Source organism: Macaca mulatta, chromosome 6 (assembly GCF_049350105.2).
Source record: "Macaca mulatta isolate MMU2019108-1 chromosome 6, T2T-MMU8v2.0, whole genome shotgun sequence".
NCBI classification, from domain to species: domain Eukaryota; kingdom Metazoa; phylum Chordata; class Mammalia; order Primates; family Cercopithecidae; genus Macaca; species Macaca mulatta.
The window spans coordinates 100,329,486-100,353,813 of NC_133411.1; the positions used below are offsets into that span (position 1 = coordinate 100,329,486).

General features: G+C 34.3%; 1 protein-coding gene across 26 annotated transcripts in view; it reads right to left on the reverse strand.

Moving 5' to 3' along the window:
- ARB2A (ARB2 cotranscriptional regulator A) overlaps positions 1–24,328 on the reverse strand; it is a 479,952-nt gene that overhangs the window by 335,433 nt on the left and 120,191 nt on the right. For 21 of the 26 annotated variants that reach the window (XR_013418035.1, XR_013418036.1, XM_015140406.3 and 18 more), the window contains 2 exons: positions 11,372–11,437; positions 5,716–5,907 (listed from right to left, as the gene is read on the reverse strand). Coding sequence is in view for 24 of the 26 variants with exons in the window: in XM_015140406.3 (XP_014995892.1) it covers positions 5,716–5,907; positions 11,372–11,437 (258 nt within the window). In the remaining 2 variants the exon portion in view is untranslated. The remainder of the gene's footprint in view (positions 1–5,715; positions 5,908–11,371; positions 11,438–24,328) is intronic. The other 5 variants (XM_002804456.4, XM_078003835.1, XM_078003836.1 and 2 more) reach the window with 1 other exon arrangement.

A 24,328-nucleotide genomic window follows, 5' to 3' on the forward strand; every position in this document is an offset into this window, starting at 1 on the left:
CATTTTTATTTGATTTTTGTATATGGTGAGAGATAGGGGTCTAGTTTCATTCTTCTGCATATGGATAGCAAGTTTTCCCAGCACAATTTATTGACAGACTTTCCTTTTTCCACTGTATATATTCTTGGCAACGTTATAAAAAAATAAGTTCACTGTAGATGTATGTATTTATTTCTGGGTTCTCTATTCTGTTCCATTGGTTGATATGTCTGTTTTTATGCCATCACCATGCTATTTTGGTTACTATAGCTCTATGATATAACTATAAAAGTCAGGTAATGTGATTCTTCCGGTGTGGTTCTTTTTGCTCAGAACAGCTCTGGCTACTGTGGGTGTTTTATGGTTCCATATAAATTTTATGATTCTTTCTATTTTTGCGAAGAATGTCACTGGTATTTTGATAGGGATTGCACTGAATTTGTAGATTGCTTTGGATACTATGGACATTTTAGCAATACTGTTTCTTCTAATCCATGAATATGTAATATCTTTCCATTATTTTGTGTACCCTTCAGTTTCTTGAATCCATGTTTTATAGTTTTCATAGCAGAGATCTTTCACTTCTTTGATTACATTAAACTCCTAGATATTCAATTTTATGTGTAGCTTTTGTAAATGGGATTACTTTTGGATTTCTTTTTCAGATTATTCACTGTTGGCATATACATATGCTACTGATTTTTGTATGTTGATTTTGTATCCTACAACTTTACTGAATTTGTTTACCAGTTCTAATTAATAGTTTTTGGTGGAGTCTTCAGGTTTTTCCAAATATAAGATCGTATTTGCCAACAAGGATAATTTGACTTCTTCTTTTCCAACGTGGAAGCCCTTTCTTTCTTTCTTTTGTTTGACTTATTTCGCTAGGACTTCCAGTACCATGTTGAATAACAGTAATGAAAGTGGGCATCCTATTGTGTTCCAGATATTAGAGGAAAGGCTTTCAGACATTTTCTATTCTGTATGATACTGGCTATGGGTTTGTAATACATGGCATTTAAACTGTATATATAAAGGTATGTTCTATCTATACCCAGTTTTTTTCGATGGGTTATTATAAAGAAATGACGAACTCTAAGAAATACTTTTTGAGCATCAATTGAAATAATTATAAGTATTCTGACCTTCATTTTGCTGATATATCACATTTGATTTGCATATGTTAAACCATCCTAGCATCCCTGGCATAAAGCCCACTTGGCCATGATGAATGATCTTTTTAAAATGTTGTTAAATTTGGCTTGCTAGTTTGTTGTTGAGAATTTTACATCCTGTTCATCAGGATTACTGGCCTGTAGTATTTTGTGTGTGTCTGTGTGTGTTTTTTTTTTAATGTGTCTTTGTCTTGTTTTGATGTCAGGGTAATATTGGTCTTGTAGAACGAGTTTGGAAGTATTCCATACTCCTGGAATCTAGTGTCTGGAATAGGAGCCTCAGGACTTTGCCCAGTGTCCTATCCTACTGTGGCTCATCTGGTATCCAAGTTGCAAGACGAAGTCTTCTTTACCCTTCCCTCTTTTCTCCTCAAGCACCGCAAGCAGAGGGAAGGAGTATCTCCTGGCTGCGAGCTGTGTTGCCTGGATTGGGGGAGGGGTGCATAAGGACTCTCCTAGCTGCCCTGGCTGGTATCTCAGTTGATTGCTTGCTTGCTTGCTTACTTGCTTGCTAAGTCTACTGCCTCTAAGCACAGCACAGCACAGCATCAGTACTTGCCCAAGAATTGCAGTCCTTATGGCCTACACCGCCTTTCAAGTTTATTCAGCACCCCAGAGCACTTTGGCTCATGGTGGTGAGGCTTGCTGGAACTCAGGTTTCAATTGCTAGGATGGGCAATTCCTCTCTGGGTAGGGCCAGTCTAAATACTCCCTCCATGGGAGTCAACTGAGATCTGCCTGGTGTTGCCTTCTGCTGCGACAGGGTAGCACTGAGTTCCAATGCAGAGTCCCACAGTCACTGTGCTCTCCCTCCCCCAAATGCACAGATTCTCTCTCCACACCATGCTGCTGCTGCCAGGACACAAGGGAGGGGTGGCTTCAGTGATTCAAGAGTATCTTTCCTACCCTCTTCGGTGCCTTTTTCAGTGATATGCTGTTAAAACCAGATACTGTGACTGCTCACCTGATTTTTGTTTTTTATGACGGTGCTTTTTTCTGTGTGGATAGCTGTTTAACTTGGTGTTCTTGCAGTGAGGACATTTGGTGAAGGCTTCTATTTAGCCATCTTCCTCTGCCTCCACTCTCCTCCTCCTCTGTCTTTTGAACATTCATATACAACTAGGTATTTAGTATTTTTGTTACTTTATTCATTGTTTTTATGCGTGTTTAATGGGAGAAGTTCATATTGATAAGCCCAGTCCACCATGTTATGGAAGCCAAACTGTATAAATTACATTAATAAAAATAGCATTAATTTTTAAACCTCAGAAATAACAGCATGAATATTATAATCTAAGTAATTATGGACATAGCAGATTCTTCTGAATAATCCATCTATGAGAAATTAGGGAAAATGTTATCCTAGTGAAGTAATCAGACTTCTTATGAAATTATTAAAATTAATACCTAAATCACTTATAGACAGTATTTTGAAAGTATCTTTTGTAATTTAAACTTTACTTTTTTTACTGATTTTATTACAAAATAGTTTCTATAACTTCTCAATCCTTGTTTTCATAAATACAACTGCCATCAAGTTCTACATTTCCCCTTAGAGCTAGAGCCTGAGAAATATAAATAAACCTTCAGACGTGTGAGACTACCCGGCCCGGGTTGCTATGGAAGCTGGGTCCCAGTGGGCCAGGCCCCTGTGCTCACTCTGGGACTGGACCACATCAATAGCTGCTCCTACCACTGCCTCTTGGGCATGAATACAGTTGCCTGCTTTTTACCCCTTTTTAGAGACCAGTGGAAATGCCTAAAAAGGTGTATGTGAGTAAAGGTCATCAAAGAAGAAACAAATATGAGTAACTCTAAAGCTGCACAATCAGAGGCTGAATAATTGGTACTTGGCTATGTGAAATACTGTTTCTTACTCCAGGTAACATATTATGCAATGAAGCCTATCAAGAATATTAGCAATGGCAACCTCAGAAGCACTTGTGGGGATTTATCTGATATGCACCATTCCTCCAACATGAACTCTTAATACACTTTTGATAATAAAGTCCTGAAGAATCCAAAATGCAAGGATTAGAATACCTATGATTTTCAAACTATGACCTGTGCAGCCCTGGGGCATTTGGGGAAGAAATCTCAGGGGCTGTTGTGGGAGTGGTTCCAATATTCACCATGCCCTCCTTTCAACCTAAGTGGCTTCACAGATTTAAACTTAATACTGTTCACAAAACTTAATACTGTTCACAAACTAGTCCACTTAGACAGGGCTCTACTATTGAAAAAAAAGTTTCAACCTTACAATGATAGGAATCCAATTTTAGGAATTTCAATCTTATACCAAAAATCTGCAAGGAATATAAGGAAATAGTATTAATAACACTGAGTAAAGATAGTATTGTGTGGCCCCCAAAATATCAGAATTTACTTCAGTTGTGATATGAAAACCCACAGACCATGAAAAATAGACCAGAGGTTCTAACTTTTTGAAAATTTTGGAAATCTTTCTTTAAATAGCGTCAGAAAAAGTTCAAACAAATAAAAACAAAAGCAGAGCTAACCTGATTAAAAAAAAAAAAAAAAGTAAGAATGGGACGGCTTCTTATTCCCTGTTTATTAGTCTTCCTCTGTCTGCCTCTTAAAATACCGTCATCCTTCCCTTAACCAACCCCTCCCCACCCACAGAGCAACCCTTCAAGAAAACATTATGAAAAGGTAAAGCCAAAGTAGTAAAATCACTTTATCCAGATTTAAAAGTGATCTGTTTCTAAATCACCATGAAGAAAATTACCATAATAATGTTCACATTCATTTTTTCAAAAAAATAAAGAGTATTAAATATATAAACTAAAATTTCTATGTGTGCTGCATGCTGAGAAATCAGTTGCTTCTTTTCAAGGAATCATGAGTTGCCATTTTTTTTTTAAGAAGAAAAAATTCAAGACGGTGAAATGCTGTTATTCCCAAAACACTATTCCTGCTTATAAGAACAAAACGACTTACTATTGTAATGTCACTGACAAACCTCCTCCCTCCTGTTTGGGATATCAATAGAAAGCTTGTTCAAAGAAACATGTTTGGCATGGTTTTCCATATAGACTTTCCCCTCGAAATCCTTACACAACAATAAAATATTCCAGAATAGGAAAGGCTCAGGTGATCTATAGCAGAGACAATATAACTACATAAAATATTTCACCTAGCACTGGCACGTTGAAAGCATCTGATTTTCTTTACTAAGTTATATTTTCAAATAATCATCAAATTGTGAACACATTTTACATATAATGTTCTTCCGAAAATACAGACAGGATCTGTTCTAACTACAAACAAATGTGTCAGAGAGAAAGTTCATTTAACTATTTAAAACCTGAAATCCGAAACAGTTTAAACATAATACTTTAGGTGAGTTAACTTAGTCTAAACTTCAATTTATTTTAGTTACTTCAATTCTACTAAAATACACACTATCGAAATAAGCAATCAGATCGAAAGTAATATCTTTGCATTCTTTGCCTATCCATGAAAAGTGGAAAAAAAACCCCGAAAAACCATATAGTTAATTTAAGAAATTCTACTTTCAGCATTTTAACAGTTTCAAAATCTATTAACCAAAATGTTCTTTAGGAGCTGGGCTGAGCCTTTATATTATCATTTCTGATTTACAGAATAGAGAAGATGTGACCTTTGACTTTTGTAACCATTAGCGTATTAAAGAAATCCTTTCCAATTTTAATTACAAAAATGTAATAATTCTTATAAATAAAACAAATAGAGCCAACATGGACACATATATTCCTTTACTTTTTACAAAAGTCTTTTATACAAGGTATCAGTTCATGTTTTTCTTAAAAAAAAAAAAAAAAAAACTACTCACATGAAAGAAATTCATACTTTGCAAAATTGGGCTGTTCACTATAGAACTTATGATTGCAATAACAAAACAAAAGCAGCCAAACATTAAAATATGCCAATATTATGTCAGAAAAACATTTCACTATTGCAAGAAATCTTGAATACAATTTAAAAAAAGAAGTTTCTAAAAAGTTTGAATGCAAATAAGAATAAAATATTCATTAAAGATTACATTTTGCCATTCTGTATGTCTGCATCTCATGCTTAAAGCATTTTATTTGCGGGCTCTAAAAAAAAAAATTTAGTTATTCCAACTCTTCCTTTAAATAATAAGAGATTAATTCAAAGCAGCAGATCTCCTTTAGTTTCTAACTTTACCAAATTAGGTAGGCAAAGGGTTACAAAAGCAGTCATGATATTTTTGTCAGAAGTATTTTCAATAATGTTGATAAACATTTGATAGTTTAACTGACATTTCACAGGATTAAAAATATTTAGAAAAATAATTCACTCAAAATACATTATTTAAATCTCTGTATGCTCAAGATGCCACTTTGTTTTTCTTTTGTAACTCAAAATAATGCAGAATAATTTTTCATACAAGTAAAATAAATAATAACAACCTGAAGATAAGATTATGCTTAGGATATACTTTTTGAAGAAACATAAAATCATATAATAAAACAGTACTATAAAATGCCAAAAAATAAAAATAAAAAAAAGAAAAAACCCAGGAAATTGTACTTACAGCCACAGCTCTTTTAATAAATGGTATCTGTGTGCCACTGTCGAGGTCTTCATTTATAATAAGTCTTCTAGCCCACTGCCCTGCCCTGACAACACCACTACCATGAATTAAAACCATCAGTTTCTGTGGGTTTGTCAAAGCATCCTCACTCATAAAGATAAAACTCTTTGGTTCACTCTCAGTGGCATCTACCTGTAATTAAATAAAATTAAATAATAAAGAAATGTCTTCTGATCAGGTATACACATAAATGAAAAACAACCAATGGCCGTTATAAAGTATTAAATGGTTACTATAGAATTATAGGCGTAAAAAACAATTTTAACACAAAATTAAAATATTCGGTAGAAATTAACAATTATATATTAGGTGGATGGGACAAGACATGATAGTAATTTAAATACAAAAATATAAAAAATATTGGTAATATATTTCTCTTCATTATTATTGTATATTTAGTATTATATTATCATTGTAAATAAAAATAATTATTTTTTAGTGCCTCCTATAGTCTAACTGCTATGCTACCTGTTTTAAAAACATTATCTCTTTCAATAACAACCCATTTAGATGGCACTATTATTATGCTGATTTACAGATGAAGACATTGAGGCTTAGAGAGTTTAAATAAGTTGCCCACGGTCACACAACTATAAGTCTATAGTTGTATAACAGAAATATATTGCACCTATAATAAAAAATAGAAAACTGAAATTGGAGATATATTGGAAAATCATAGAAATATATCAGCCAGGAATACCACTAAACTTTTAAAGGGAAGAAGAGGTAACTATTTAAAAACTAACCATCTATTCTATTCTTACCTGATCTATGTAAATGGACTTCCAAATTTCATTCAGAGTGTGAACACAGGATTATATAACAATTGTTTTTACAAAGTCACATTATGTACTCCAATGAGCTTACTTTATAAACTAGTTACTTACAGAATAAAAAGTAAATATTTTTATCCATTTTGATTGTACTTAATATTTAGATTGTTAACTAAATGATGTATGATTTACATTTGAAAGACACAAAACACTTTTAGAAAGAGATAACTTCGCAACCTTTTGTTACATATGCCATGACACACCGAGTGGTATTCCACATCAGCACTGGCCAGTGACTGGAAATTGAAGCCTTTGGATAGCCAGATCAAGCAGGAAGTTGACATTCTGATGGCTGGTTACACACTCTCACATAAAGGTCAATCCACATACTGTGTAACGCAATAACTCTTCACTTTGGCAACTGTATATGTTCCATACAATTATCAAAACAGGAAGTATACAAAAAAACCAGATGCCACACACACACAAAAAAAGCCCTGGATTCTAAATATTCCCAGTCATTACACTTAGGAAGAGAAAAACAAAATAAAATACCTGTACTTCTAAAACAATCAGGCTAGTTTCAGTAAGAGATGGCTTAGGCATCTGTGCAAACAGAGCAAAAATGGCACTTATTTCAGCAAGAGCAGCATGGACACAGGGCTTAAAGAAGAAATAACACCTTTTCATTGAAGCCTTCCCTGACTACCACATTTAAAATCCCAAACATGTCCCTGAAAATTCTGTAGTCCCTTTCCCTGTTTTATTTTCCTCCATGGCACATACCAAGATCTAACATATTGTACGCTTTACTCTATATTTTTGCAAGTGTGTTTATTCACTGCCTGCTCCCTTCACTAGAATGTAAGTCCGAGCAGGCACAGAGTTCTCTGGTTTGTATCCACCTGTAGTCTCAGTACCTAAAACAAAACCTAGCACATTGTAGGCACTCAGTAATCAAAAACAATAAACTTTTGGAATGAGGAATCTTATCAGGTCTCACCAGTGACTTCCTTTAGATAAAAGGCATTTAACTAAATAATGGATCCTCTAAAATGGTTATAATACTTGCCTGGTTCAGAAAGCATATACTGAAGATTAAACTAGTACATAATTACAGAGAATTTTACAAGAGCTATACAATGTTAAAGAATTAAAATGACATAACTAAAATTTTATTAGCAATAGCTAAAAATACAGGAAGAGAGATATGAAATATAACACAATCATATTAGCTTCAGCTGCATGCTATGTCCAGAGTAAACAAATTATAATGACGACAATAAATATGACTAAAGCCACACAGAAAGATAAGTGGATGAGAGACACAGGAAAACCAAACCTAAGAAGAAAAACTCCCTTTTACCTAGGAACATTATATGAAAATAGAAGAATTGCTCAGTTAAAGAGGCTTAAAAATAAAAAAGGTAATGATGATAAGAACAAAATTTAAAAACTGAAAGGCAAAGCTGTCAGTGTATAACAAGAAAGACGCCACAAGGGTTTCTAGTCATTCAATTACCAAACAGGATGTCTAAACACGCACAAAGAAAAGTGTCTCTTAAGGTCAGTGAGGCCTTAATGGATCCTGGAATGGCTATGGAGATGGATACCTATTTACCTTAATGTAAAAACCTGTAGTACAGATATTCCAGTAGGTGCTGATCACTGTCTTTTTTCCTATTTGACTAAGTCCCCTGTTACCAAGAAACTGAGTCAATTTTTTAAGCAATGGAATACTGGCACTTTGAAGTCCACAGTAATCACTTAAAACTGAAAGAAACTTATTTTCAGATGATAAAAATATATTTTTTGTATTAAAATGCTGCTTGATAAAGGACCACTTGAGAGTCCAGGAGTTCAAGATCAACCTGGGCAACATAGTGAGACCCTGTCTCTACAAATAATCCAAAATTAGCCGGGCATGGTGGTACGCACCTGTAGTCCCAGCTACTTGGGAGGCTGAGGCTGGAGAATTGCTTGAGCCCAGGAAGTCAAGGCTGCACTAAGCCATGACTGCACCACAGCACTCAGCTTGTGCAACAGAGTGAGACTCTGTCTCAGAAAAAAGAGGGAAAATAGAATCACATTTAAAAAAAATGCTGCTATAGAATTTTTAAGGGGCTATAAATTAAGGTAACCATGAATAAATGAAAGTTTTACTTGAACACTGAGAAAAGTTGACTTTCAAAATATGAGAATACCAAAATATTAAAGAAAAACAACAATGAAGATGAATAATGTAATATTATTAATGATTAAGGGGTAAGAGCAGTATTTTAGCTGGTCATTGGCTAATATACACCTCAGTTTACATAGAACTCTGACTCTGCACATGGTAACTACAATGTACTTTCTAAGTTAGTGCTAATTTTAAATAGTAAGATATCTATAGAAATAAAATAATTTCTTCTTCATTAACCTAATTAAGTTTGAACATATGGCTGTTCCAAGGCCATTTATCTTCAAACAGTGGTAATTTATTAAGCTAAGCTTTCATTAAGGAATACACATAATGGTCATGCGCGAATCACCTCACTTTATTGACAAATCAACCTCAGACACCTTTTGGTTGGTGAGACTGCACCAAACAATTTTTAGCAGTTACCAATTCATTGTGGAATACTCATGAACACCATTAATTGCTGAAACATGATGCATGTAATAAACTAAGTGAAAATCTGTAGTGAAGTTGTTAATTCATGTCTCCAGTGTTCTATACAAGTATGAGATATTTTACTATAATTGAGAATACTTTATGCCTATTTATGAGAGATGTGGGGTAAACATAGGCATGATCATACTGTTTACTATCAAATCAAATCATGGATTCCACAAAGTGCTGTCATTTAAAAAAAAAAATGGTTTTTTCCCTTTTAAAATAGTTTAACTATAAAACTGAAAGAGTTCATCACGAGGGAAAAAACAAAGGTTTGATGGTATTCTTTAAGTAAAAAGAACAACTATTTACACACACCCACATACAAAAACCCACTTTCACTCTGAGATTTAAGAGACCTCAGGAGAAAAATAACAGCTACTAAAAAACAGTTGTGAAGAAAAGTGTCACAATGATACCAAATATGTGATAATTTAAAGGGAAATACTAATTTCCTAAGACAAAATTTAGAGTCTTTTTTAAGTTTACAAAATAAGGGAAACTTTATTAACCAAAGATGGGTATGATGCTTAAGTTTCATATAAAGTAAATCTGTCTTGCTTATTAGCTTTATATTCCAAATTTAAAATCAAAGGATAATCTGATCCATAATAAAAAGTTCCCTTCCATCTATAAAGATCAATAATGAAACTTAAACATATAACATGCTGTATACAGCCAATTATTTTGTGATTTGTTCTAGAAATTTGGAGACTGAAGTGAGTTTAAGGGTTCCCTGGAACTAGAAGTATTATAGAACTAACAGACTCAATATTAATTGTGCTGTATCAATAAATTAACCTAATGCTCTTTAAATATCATTCTTCAGAAACTCTGAAAGAAACAAAATTAACAACAAAGGAAAACTGGGCAAAGTGACAAAATTCTATCCTGACTTTCCAGAAGACCAAATTTCAATATATAGTTTAAATGAAGTAAAATGCTAGGCCTAAAGTCAAAACTAAAACAGTAAGTTTAAATTCAAAAAAGACTGGCATATTCATTCAAAGAAAGGTACTAAAATCTTGACTTTAAAGGAAGAAAAGTTTCCAAATAAACCAAGGGTTGATGTAGCTGTTATACAGAATAATATTTTATTGACTAATCCATCATAAGCACTTGGAACAGTGTCCATCACCTAAAAAACATTTAAATAAATTTATGTTGAATAAGTGAATAAATGAGTGAGTGACTAATAACGTGATCTTGCACTTGAGGTTACTTACAGAAAATTAAATAAAAAGGTTTCCTTTAAAAAAGGAACTACAGAATCAGTTCTGGAGAGGGACAATATTAAGAAATCCCCAAACCCTTTTATAATAAAATAGTACTATCCAAAGAATTTTTTAAACTCATGCAACATTTCATGCAAACAAAATTATCTACATGCAAAGTGTGCCTTAAATGAATTACTTTCAGCAAGTATCCCAGATTCTTATATATCATAAAATCATAAAGTCGTCAGGGACAGCAAAGATCCTCCAAACTAGTCCAACCACCATTTCACACATGATTACAATCTCTTCGTTTTAAAGCTTAATATTTTGTGGTTTACATTTAAAAAACAGGGGTTTGTGTTTTTTCTTTTTTTTTGACAATTTGAGTCTGAGAACAAATCTCAAACTTTTTCACTCTGAAATGGCAAAATGTGCAAAATTCAAAAAAATGTTCTGCCAAAAAGGGAAGGAGCAGTGTTATGAAACAGGAAGCACCAGGAATGAATTTGGGAATGTGTAGAGGAAACAACATACTATGTGTAGAAATAAGACATATTTTTAAAAACCAAGAAATATTTAAAGAGACAGTGAATGTTTAATGTAACAAAAATTTCACTGGTTTACTACAAATAAATAAAAATAAATTATTCCAGTGAAATGAGAAAGGGTACAGGTAAGGGTAATCCTTTAATTGAGTCATCATTTTCAAAGAGACTAGAAATGGGTACTTTTTTCATTTATACTGAAGAGTATTCTTTATAAGAACTACTGTGCAGAATGAGATGAGGTATACTAATAAGCATTTAAAATTATCACTATCAACACAATAAACCTTAACATTTAAACTTATCACAGTCAACCCAAAACAAAAGTTTTCTTCTGAATTAAAAACTATTTTACTTGGAAATAAACATTTGAAATAAACATTTCTTTAAAATTTGACTTACTGGAATAGATATTTTTTTCAAATTACAATCCTTTTCCAGGAGCTCATATACATACTTCGTGATGATCTAAGTAGGAAAGAAATAACATATTAAGATACAATGTCATCCATTATCAAAACTGACATAAATTTTGGTAAATGATTGCAAGTTATTGCTCTGAGTAAATATCTCTTCATCTTGGAATGCTTTTATATTATATTAAGAGACTCCTAATTACCCATAATGGTTTACTTCCTGCTGCTATATGAATTAAGGATTGGGACCAATTAATACATATTAAATTAATACACATCAACAAAAATATACATGACTTTCTCTTTTTCAAGAGAATACTCTAAAAGTATATTTTCTTTTTTCGGTGTTTCTAAAATTTGTTTCTCCTATTATTTTCCTATAGGCATTATATTTAATATATTAATGGCACTTTAGTGACTCTGAATCTCAACACCTCTTTTGTGTTCACTGAATCGAGGAGGAAAAAGTCAGAGGTATTCTAAACAGAAAAGGAAAACTCATCCAGAAAGTCAGGGACCTGTCAGTATCACTGCTTATGCTAGGAAGAAGCACAGTTCCCCTAGATGTCCATGTTCTAATTCCTGGAACCTGTGAATAAGTTATGTTACATATTAAATGAATCAACAGATATAACTAAAGTTTAGAACCTTGAAATGGTGAGATTTTCTAGGATTATTTGGGTGGTGTATGTCTTTAAAAGTAGAAGATTACAGAAGAACAGTGGGTCAGAGAGATGCAAAGTGACTCAACTGGCTATTGCTGGCTTTCAACATGGAGGAAGGAGACAAGCCAAGAAATGTGGTAGCTTTTATAAAGTGGAACAACCTTCAGTTTACAGCAGTAGGAAAATGAGACCTCAGTCCTACAACTGCAAGGAATGGAATTTTGCCATCAACCCTCATAAGCAGTAAACAAATTCTCCCCTAGATCCTAAAAACAGCTTGTTCACACCTTGATTTTAGCCCACTGAAACTCATATATGACTTCTGACCTACAGAATTGTTAAGATAACAAATTCATGTTGCTTTAAGCCTCTAAATTTATAGTAATTTGTTATAACAGCAAAAGAAAATTAACATACTATTTCTATTAAGGAAGGCAAAGAGTAAGGAAAGAGACATCTGGAATAAAAACAAATATTACATAGGTGGTACTAACGGTCACTTTAAGGAGTGTTTCTTCACTCCAAAATGTCTTAAGTTATCTCTGCAAAATACCTCAGAGAATAATTTTAGCAGAAACATAATTAAAAGTCAAATTTTATGAAACAAAATCACAGGATGATTTTTTTAGAAAATTAAGATGTCAATTGCTTTGGTGCTGTATTCGTAATCTAAAATAGATTCTTTATCCTGCTTTCTTCAAGGAGTCCAAAATTCTTTCTTCTATGTATACGTATTCATTTCATTTTAGAAACAGTATATTAGATGTATGCTAGAACAGCTTTATCTTGGCTGGTAACGGTAATTTCAAAAGCTATGATACTACGTTAGAACTAGGTAATAAAATGCTAGTTATTAAACTAATAGTATTCTTATGTTTCAACATAGCAGTTAAAATTATGTTGATTATACTTTCACTGGGAGGTAGTGGTACTGTAGACTTATAAGAGTAAACTAAAAATGTGGAGGTTCAGACTAAACATATGTATAAAGTTATATAATGACCTGCTGCTTTAAGAGAAATAGATTAAATAAGATTGGCAAAATGAGTGGTTTAACATTTCTGAAAATACTCTACTATCTATGAAATCACAAAATATCCTTACATTTGAAGTAACAACAAAACCAGTGAAACTTAATCCAAATGAATTCTACCACCATGCAAAATACTTGAGACATAATCTGAGAGTTAAAAATTTAAGTACTACTGACCTCACAAAAAGAAAAAAGCTGAACAAACTAAAGGTCAACAGCTCTTACTAGATCCATCAGTTAATCCTCAATGTTTATACTACAGGATAATATAAAATAATCCAAAACTCAAAAATTGCTTAGGTAGCTTTGAAATACACGATAGAGCAAGTCTGGAATTTGCAACATATCAAACCAAGTAATAAAACTATATATCAAGTAAGAGTTAGGGAAACACTACCTAACTTGCCTAATTTGCTTTGATCTCCAAATCCTTAACATAGGAAAAAAGCAACCATAGATGAAATCGTCTATCTTATAGGCAATTCTCCGTGTTCAGCATGCTCTCCTCAGATCTAGTCATCCTCCAAAACACAGATCACATGTCAACTCCTTCAGGTAACTCTCACGGCCTCATCCCAACCCTCCAAGGTATGGCAGTGTCTCAACCTCTATTTTCCTCTGGACATGACTGAATATCATTGTCTAACATACTACTCAAATATCGTTACCTGTCTGTTACACATCTACTTATAGAACACTATAATTTCGGTCTCCTACCTTTATTCCTTCTTGTATTCACAGGATACTCTGGGAAACAGAAGATACTTAAAATTGTACATGAATTCTCCTCTCTGTCCATCCTGTCTACATCTTTTGAGGGAGATACAAGTTCAAGATTAAAAAAAAAAAAAAGTTTTCTAATTGCTAAATCAAGACTTAGGAAGAAAGCATCAAGGACTCATTCATTGCCTTCCAGATTGCATAGAATTGCACTCTGCATTTAGAAAAATCAAAAAATGAAAAGATAATTTCAAAAAGGAGATGAAAAAATTATTTCTTTCCAAATGTCATCTGTGTTCAAATGTTCACTGGGAGCTGTGTTTATAGATGGAAAAGAAAAGGCTTAAGAGACTACGCAGGCTCTAAAGTTATGTTTTCATTCTAATAAGAAACAGAGAACTTCCGTTGTCTGGTTTGATGTATATAGAGCTTGGAAGTAGGTACTACTGACCTTACAAAAGAAAAAAGGCTTAAAAAACTGAAAGTCAACAACTCTGATTAGATCCATCAGAGAAATGAGGCCACAGAGCAAACTGCTTCCCTGAAAATGGAGAGACCAGACAAGCAGATATAAAATCAGTTTACAGGGTACCTCAGTTGAAGCCAGTACTAATGTAAGAACACTTTAAACTGCAATGGAGGAACTGCTGGCGGGGTGTGGACTAGCTTAAGAGTTAAAAACTAGGAGGAGGTTCAAGCTTAAGGGGGAGGGGACAAATTTTTATGAGTTTTATTCCTGGAGGGCTACTAGGTTCTCACTATGAAGACTACATAAAGACTCTCTCTTGTTTCTGGCTGGGGAAGGGGAAAGGTAACCATTTAAAAACACTCCAGAACTCTCTACTGTTTTCAATAATGCCTGAAATAGTTCAAGAGAAACTATTTTATCAGAACCTAGCTGACCTGGGGGGAAGGGAAATGCCCAACTCCAGCTCACTTAAGAGATGAGACCTAAGAGAGGACTATAGAATATCTCCCCATCTACCCTAAGTTAACACCATATCAATAGAGTTCCTATAAAATACCAGGGGATTACAGCTAAAATAACTCTAAGAGTCAGGCCCTTTTTAAGGACCCTAGAAAAACCCAAAGACAACAGAGGAGACAAAAACAAAAAGCCTCTGACATGCAGCTAAAGCAAACAATAAACACAATCTAATGCCTAGCCAAATAAACATAAAATCTCACACTAAAGACCTATTTACTTCAGTTCCTTTCACCTGATATATAATATCAGGCTTTCAACAAGTAATTACCAGGCTGCTAAAAGGCAAAAACAGACAAACAAAACCCCCATGATCTGAAGAGACAAACCAAACATCAGAACTAGGCTCAGATATGGCAGAGACAGTGGAATCATCAGACTAGGAATTTAAAATAACTATAATATGGTAACGCTTTACTGGAAAAAGTGCACCACATACAGAACAGATAGGTAACGTAAGGAGAAACATGGAAACCAAGGTACAACCCAAAGGAAATGTTAGATCAAAACCACTGTAACAAAAATGAAGACTGGGTTTAATAGGCTGATTAGTAGACTGGACATGGCCAAGGAAAGACTCAATGAGCTTGAAGATAAGTTAATGGAAATGCTCAAAATGTAAATGCAAAGAGAAAACAAGAATGAAAAGACAATACAGAATATCAGAGAATTGTGGGGCAATCATACAAGGTGTAACTTATGCATAATGAGAATACAAGAAGGAGAAGACAGAAGAAACAGAAAATATTTGAAGCAATAATGGCTGAGAATATTCCAAAATTAATGACAGACAAAAAATAACAGATCCAGGAAGTGAAGGGAGCATCAAGCTGGATAAATAAAACCAACCAAACAAACAAAAAAAAACTATACCTTGCCAAAGTGAAAATCTTAAAAGAAGCTGGTGGGGGAAAGGTGGAAATTTACTTACAGAGGAACAAGGATCAGAATTACATTGGACTTCTCTTACAAACTATGGAAATGAGAAGACAGAGAAGTGAATTACTCAGTGTTGAAAGAAACCCCACCAACCTAGAATTCTGTATCCTGAAAAGTTAACCTTCAAAAAGTGAAAGAGAAATAAAGACTTTCTGAGGCAAATAAAAATTTAGGGAATTTTCTCTTTTTTCTTTTTTCTTTTTCTTTTCTTTTTTTTTCTTTTTTTCTTTTTTTTTCTTTTTTTTTTTTTGCCAGTAGATCTGCCTCACAAGAAACGTTAAAACTTATTTCAGAGAAAACAAAAATTACAGAGGTCAGGAATTTGGATCAACACAAAGAAACAAGAGTGTTAGACAAGAAAGAAGTGAAGGTAAAATAAAATATTTTGTTATTCTTATTTGATCTAACAGATAACAGTTTGTTTAAAATAATAACAGTAACAATGTATTTTGTTTACAGACAAGCAGAATGAATGTCAGCAATGTTATAAGTGACAAGAGAGAAGAACTGATTATACTGTTATAAGGTACTTGTACTACACATGAAGAGGTGTAGTGTCTAGTGTCATTTGAAAGAAACACTGGAAAGAAAAATCTACTACACCTGGCAATTTTCCTGGATTCCTTCTGATTCCTAAGAAGTTGCCATAAAGATAAAAGTTAAGTGAATCCACAATGGAAGTGACAGAAAAATAATTTTGAGATTATATATTCATGGAATAAATCTCCTGACTACTAATACAGTAATGCCCTCAAGGAATTAGAGTCTGACTCTAATTTTTCTAGCTCTGAGTTTCTGCATGTAGGTATTAAAGAAAATTGTTAAAAGGAGAGCAGGGGTGATCAATGAAATAAACATAGAAATAAGGAAAATGAAGTATAATAAAAATCACTTCTCCACGGAACACTTCCACCAGAAGGGTAATATTCATCCTACTATGAATTTACTTTTGACATGTATTAAGCACTTACTATGTGCTTATCATGTTCCTCATTCATCTCAGCATTACTTCTGGTCTTAAATAAGAAGCCAGCAACAATAACCTTTAGTCCAGTAACAGCACTGAAATTATTCTAGCTGGTTATAATTTAAGGGGGTGGGGAAAAGTGACATTAAGAAGCCTCCTAGAAGGTACTACAGATCCTTTTGAGAAATAAAATGTAATACATAATATATATTACTGCATAGGTAAGGTAAATAATATAAAAATTTTAATTAAACACAAACGAACTTTATTTTATTACCAGATATTCAAGCTTTCATTCTTTCTTCCTCAGAAGAAAATCTCTCAATAGTAACAAACTAAATTTGGACTTACTGATTCATAGCAATAACAATATTTATTTTACAACTTTATTAACTACATAAGATAAAAAAAAAAGTCTCTATTAGGCCTATTAGGAGACTAAGAACATCAGCCCAAGACATAAAACACCAATACCCATACATCACCAGTCATGCCCATCCCTATAGATGACACGTCAATGCTAAGAGAATCCTGACTTTAAATGTACAGGTGGATGAACTGAACCAAAAGAGAAACTCTAAAATATTTAAATATATCTGTAAAATTTTTATGCCTCTTTCAACCAAATAAAATCTTAGAAAACAGACTCAGTAAGTACCTGAATTAGTAAAATATGAACTAAAACATTAAAAGAAATATTTTTTTAAAAGTTTTTAAACATATGAAACATTTTAAAAGAAAAATAACTTTTAAATGCTTAAAATATTTAAAAATAAACCCTTTTTTCCATGCTTGTATAGCGGTAAGTATACCTACCTGTTACGTGGAACACTGGGGTTTGATTCTCCCCACAACCAAAAACAGAAAAGAAACAATTTGTAAACAATTTATTATTAGGATAATAAATCATTGCCTAGTAGAAATCTGTCTAAATGGCAGAATGAAATTAAGTCATTTATAATGAGTACACTTAAGTGATAATAATACTGTTTTCTGCTTGAAATAATTACATACATCATGTTTACATTAAATAGATACTTACAAAACAGTTGGAAATGGTTTACTTTTACATAAGCATCTTCTTTTAACATGATTCATTTGCTTAGGAAGCCCTGATTTCACAAATGAGCCCAAAGGAGTCAGAACAGGTAATCTGATTTATCACACTACAGTATATCACAAATGTAAATGAAGATTGATATTATAAGCTCTTACTATATTGAAAGTTTAAAAATATTTTGAGGATAAACTTTCGCTTTTAACACAATATTTAGCCGGGCATGGTGGCTCACACCTGTAATCCCAGAACTTTGGGAGGCCGAGGCAGGTGGATCACCTGAGGTCAGGGGTTCGAAACCAGCCTGGCCAACATGGCTGTTTCTACTCTACTAAAAATACACAATTAGCCAGGCATGGTGGTGCATGCTTGTAATCCCAGCTACCTGGGAGGCTGAGTCAGGAGAATCACTTGAACCTGGGAGGTGGAAATTGCAGTGAGCTGAAATAGTGCTATTGCACTCCAGCCTGCGCAACAAGAGCAAGACTCCATCTCAGTAAATAAATAAATAAATAAATAAATAAAAAAAACAAAAATACAATATTTATTCTATATATTCTGTGTTACTCAGTTTCACTTTGCTCATTATGATTAATAAAAATACAATTTAAAATCCCCTTACCATTTATTTTGAAAGGCAGAGGCTTCAAGATCTTTGTATTCAGTATGTAACTGAATAATTAGTTGGATTCCTCAATTTAAAATATACCAATAAATAGGGGATAGTGCCCCATCAGGTCTCAGGAGCAGAAGGGAGGCAGATCTCACTTCTAGAAATCTAATCCTTGGCATGGTCTGCCACTGAAGGAGTAGGGAGCGAATCCTGCCAAAATCCTCCCTGGGTCAAAGGAAATGCAAGAATGGTGCCAGTTGCTGAAGGAAGCACCCACTAAAGCCTCTGAATGGACAAGGACGGGGGAAGTAATCTCTCGCCTCCCTGCCCCTTTTCTCAGTTCACTGTTGTGGACTTGGCAAAGGCTTTTCCTGCCAGGGTTTATGAGCATGGACTTAAAGAGACAACTTCTTGAGTTTCTCCAGTGGCTCCACTCCTACTGAAGGTGAACACTGGCTGGGGGAGGGCGCTTTTCACACTTCTCCATTGCCTCTGCTCCTGCACCCACCAACCAGCTCTTAAAATTAAGTGCTACCTACTGACTGTAGCCTAAAATACACGACCAAACAAAATCACATTGCTAAAACAAGCAACATCTCAGAAAGCCAGTTAACAAACCTATCTATATCCAAGAAACCCATATAGGGCCTTGGCACCCTTAAAGCACCCAGAAACAAATCCAATCAATCACAAACAATACATATCACAGTCATACCCACAAGGGAAAAAAGAATACCAAATCAAGACGCCCCATCCAAATGATAGCAAACTAAAAAAAAAAAAAAAAAAAAAAAAAAAAAAAAAAAAAAAAAAAAAAAAAAAGAGAGAGAGAGAAGTAGCTCTTTAGATGAGAATGAACAGTGCAAGAACTTTGGCAATACAAAAAGCCAGAGTGTTTCCTCATCTCTAAATGATCCCACTAGTTCCCCAGCAATGGATCCTAACCAGAATAAAAATTCTGAAATGACAGAGAATTCAGAGTATGGGTGGCAAAGAAATTGAATGAGACCCAGGAGAAAGCTGAAATCCAACACGAATAAATCGGAAAAACAATTCAGAAACTGAAGATGACACAGCTGCTATATTAAGAAAGAACGAAACAGAACTTCTGGTATTGAAAAATTCACTACATGGGGCTGGGTGTGGTGGCTCACGCCTGTAATCCTAGCACTTTGGGAGGCCAAAGCAGGAGGATCTCTTGAACCCAGGAGTTCAAGACCAGCTGGGCAACATGCAGAGACCCTGTCTCTTAAAAAAAAAAAAAAAAAAAAAGAGAGAGAGAGAGAGAAACTCACTGCAGGAATTTCTTTTCCTTTTGCTTTTTGAGACAGCCTTGCTCTGTCGCCCGTCTGGAATGCAGTGGCATGATCATAGCTCACTGCAGCCTTAAACTCCCGGGCTTAACTGATCCTCCTTCTTCAGTCACCGAAGCAGCTGGGACTACAGGTGCATGTCACCATGCCCAGATAATTTTTCAATTATTTTTGTAGAAACCAGGTCTCACTATGTTGGTCAGGCTGGTCTTGAACTCCCTGAACTTACACAATCCTCCCGACTTGGTCTCCCAAAGTGTTAGAACTACTAACGTAATTCTAACGTGAGTAGTTCTAGGCGTGAACCACTGTGCCCAGCCAGGAATTTCAAAATACAATTGGAAGTCTTAACAACATAATACATCAAGCAGAAGAAGGAATCTCAGAGCTCAAAGACGAGCCCTTCCAAGTCAACCCAGACAAAAATAAAGAAAAAGTAATTGTAAAAACTGAACAAAGCCTTCAAGAAATATGGGATTACGTAAAGTGACCAAATCTATGACTTACTGGCATTCCTGGGTGAGAAGAGAAAGTAAGCAACTAGGAAAACATATTTGAGGATATAATTAAGAAAAGATTCTCTAATCTTGCTTAAATTGGTCAACATGCAGGTACAAGAAATCCAGAGAACTCCTGCAAGATACTATACGAGATGACCTTCCCCAAGACACATAGTCATCAGACTATCCAAAGTCAATGCAAAAATTCTTAAAAGGCAGCTATGGAAAAGAATCACATCACCAATAAAAGAAAACCCATCAGATTAACAGCAGAATTCTCAGCAGAAACCTTATAAGCCAGAAGAGATTGGGGACCCATTTTTAGCATTCTTTAAGAAATGAAATTTCTGCCAAGAATTTCATATCCCATCCAACTAAGCTTCATAAACAAAAGAGAAATAAAGTTGTTCCCAGACAAGCAATCACTAAAGGAACTGATCACTATCAAAAAATGCTTATGGGGTAACTGAACATGGAAATGAAAGAATGATACTTGCTACCACAAAAGCACATGCAAGCACATAGCCTATAGAACCAATAAAGCAACTACACAATTGAGACTACCATGCAACTAGCTAACAACACCACACAGAAAGAAAACCTCAAATATCAATATTAACCTTGAATGCAAACAGTGTATATACTCCACTTAAAAGACACTGAGTGGCAAACTGGATGGAAAAACAAGACCCATCCTTCTACTATCTTCAAGAGAGCAATCTCACATGTAATGACACACAAAGGCTCAAAGTAAAGATCTATCTATACAGAAAGATCTTTCTCAAAGTAAAGCTCTTTCTATAGAGAAAGATGCATCAGGCAAGTAAAAACAAAAAAGGGCAGAGGTTGTTATTCCTATATCAGATAAAATAGACTTTAACAATAAAAAGGACAAAAAGTAATATTACATAATGATAAAGGGTTCTATTCAACGAATAAATAGGCACCAACATTGGAGGACCCACATTTATAAAACAATTACTTCCAGACCTAAGAAAAGACTTATATAGCCACACAATAATAAGAATTTAACACCCCACAAAAGTTTAATTAAACAGATCATCAAGGCAGAAAACAAACAAAAATCTGAACTTAAATTTGACACTTAATTAATTGAACCTAATAGACATCTATAGAATACTCCACCCAACAACAACAAAATATATATTATTCTCATCTGCACACAGAACATACTTCAGGATTTCCCACATGCTTGGTCATAAAACAAGTCTTGGTAAATTTTTTGAAAAAGCTAAATTAAAAAATAAAATTAAAAATGAATCATACGCAACATCTTCTCAGACCATGGTGGAATAAAAATAGAAATCAACACCATGAGGAACTCTCAAAACCACACAAACTATATACGGAAATCATTACGTAAAAGTCTTGAATGACTTCTGGATAAACAATGAAATTAAAGCAAAAATCAAAAAATTCTTTTAAACAAATAAAAATAGAGACACAACACACACCTCTGGGGAGTGGCAAAAGCATTAAGAGGAAAGTTTGTAGTGCTAAATGACTGCATCAAGAAAACAGAAAAATCTTGGCTGGGTGTGGTGGCTCATGCCTGTAATCCCAGCACTTTGGGAGGCTGAGGCGGGCAGATCACGAGATCAGGAGATCGAGACCATCCTGGCTAACACAGTGAAACTCTGTCTCTACTAAAAAAATACAAAAAATTAGCCGGGCATGGTAGCGAGTGCCTGTAGCCCCAGATACTCGGGAGGCTGAGGCAGGAGAATGGCTTGAATCTGGGAGGCGGAGCTTGCAGTGAGTCAAGATGGCACCACTGCACTCCAGCCTGGGGTACAGAGCAAGACTCCATCTCAAAAAAAAAAAAAAAAAGAAAGAAAGAAAGAAAATAGAAAAATCTCAAAATTCATAACCTATCCTTGCACCTAAGAGAACTAGGAAAACAAGAACAAACTAAATTCAAAGTTGGTAGAAGAAAAAAATAATTAAAATCAGAGCCGAACTAAATGAAATCAAGACCCCAAAAAACCATCCAAATGATCAACAAAATTAAAAAAAAGCGGTTTTTTGAAAGATAAATAAAATTAAAAAACTGTCAGCTAGATTAAGAAAATAAATCTATACACAATCAGAAATGACAAAGATGACATCACAATTGATCCCAGAGAGATACAGAAGATCCTCAGAGACTACTATATACATCTTTATGCACAAAAACTAGAAAATCTAGAGGAAATGGATACATTCCCTGAAACACACAACCTCCCAAGATAGAATGAGGAAGAAACAACCATCTTGAACAGACCAATAACAAGTAATGAAATTGAACCAGTAATTTAAAAAAACTACCAACCAAAAAAAGCCCTGGAACAGATTGATTCACAGCTGAATTCTATCAATTCTACCAGATATGCAAAGAGTTAGTACCAATCCTACTGAAACTATTACAAAAAGTCAAGGAGGAGGGACTCCTTCCTAACTCCCTATCCCAACCTGGCAAAGATACAATAAGAAAAGAAAACTACAGGTCAATATCCCTAATTAACAGAGACCAAACAATCCTCAACAAAATACTAGCAAATCGAAGCCAGCAGCACATCAAAAAGTTAATTCACCCTGATCAAGTGGGCTTTATTCCTGGAATGCAAGGATAGTTCACTATATGCAAAAGGATTCATTACATAAAAAGAATTAAAAACAAAAAACATTTTTTGTTATTTATTGTTATTGAGATGATCATTCATCTCAATAGACACAGAAAAATGCTTTCATTAAAATCCAACATCCTTCATGATAAAAACCTTCAACAAACTAGCCATCAAAGGAACATATCTCAAAATAATAAGAGTCATCTATGAAAAACACACACCCAATATCATACTGCACAGGCAAAAGTTAGAAGTATTTTCCCTAAGATGTCGTCCAGTCTCATCCCTCCTATTCAAGATAGTACTGAAAGTCCTAGCCAGAGCAATCAGGCAAGAGGAAGAAATAAAACGTATCTAATATAGTTTGGCTCTGTATCCCCACCTAAATCTCATCTTGAATTGTAATCCCCACCTCTCAAGGGAGGGAAGCGATTACATTATGGGGGGCAGTTTCCCCCTTGCTGTTCTCATGATAGTGAGTGAATTTTCACGAGATTTGATGGTTTCATTAACAGGAGTTTTTCCTGTGCTCTCACATGCTTGAACTGCTCTCTTCTGCTGCCATGTGAAGAAAGTCCTTGCTTCCCCTTTGCCTTCTGCTATGACTGTAAGTTTCCTGAGGCCAATTAAAACCCTTTCCTTTATAAATTACACAGATTTGGGTATTTCTTTATAGAAGTGTGAGAATGGACTACTACAGCATCTAAATAGGAAAAGAGAAAGTCACATTATCTCTTTTCATTGCTGATATGATTCTATACCTAGAAAACCCTAAAGATTCCACCATATGACTCCCAGACATGATAAGCAACTTTAGCAAACTCTCAGGACAGAAAATCAACACCCAAAAATTAGCATTTCTATATACCAATAACATTCAAGCTGATAACCAAATTAAGAATGCAATCCCATTTACAACAGTTACCAAAAAAAAAAAAAAAAAAAAATCTAAAAATACACCTAACATAGGAGGCAAAAGATCTCTACAAAGAGAATTGCAAAACAGTGCTGAAAGACTCATAAATGACAAAAACAAATGGAAAAGAATTTCATGCTAATGAGTTGGAGGAATCAATATCATTAAAATATTTATATTGCTCAAAGCAATCTATGGATTCAATGACACTCCTACCAAATTATCAATGTCATTTTTCACAGAATTAGAAAAAGTTATTCTAAAATTCACATGGAACGAAAAAGGAGACCAAATAGTCAAGCCAATCCTAAGCAAAAAAAAAAAAAAAAAAAAAAAAAAGAAAAAGAAAAAGAAAAAAAATCAAGCTGGAAGCATCACATTACCTGACTTCAAACCATACTACAAGGCTACAGTAAACAAAACAGCATGCTGCTGGTACAAAAATAGGTACATAGGCCAATGGAACAGAATATAGACCCCTGAAATAAAGTCACACACCACCAACCAACTGATCTTCAACAAAGTCAGCATAAACTAACAATGGGGAAAGGATAGCCTATTCAACAAATAGTGCTGGGAAAATTGGCTAACCATAGGCAGAAAAATAA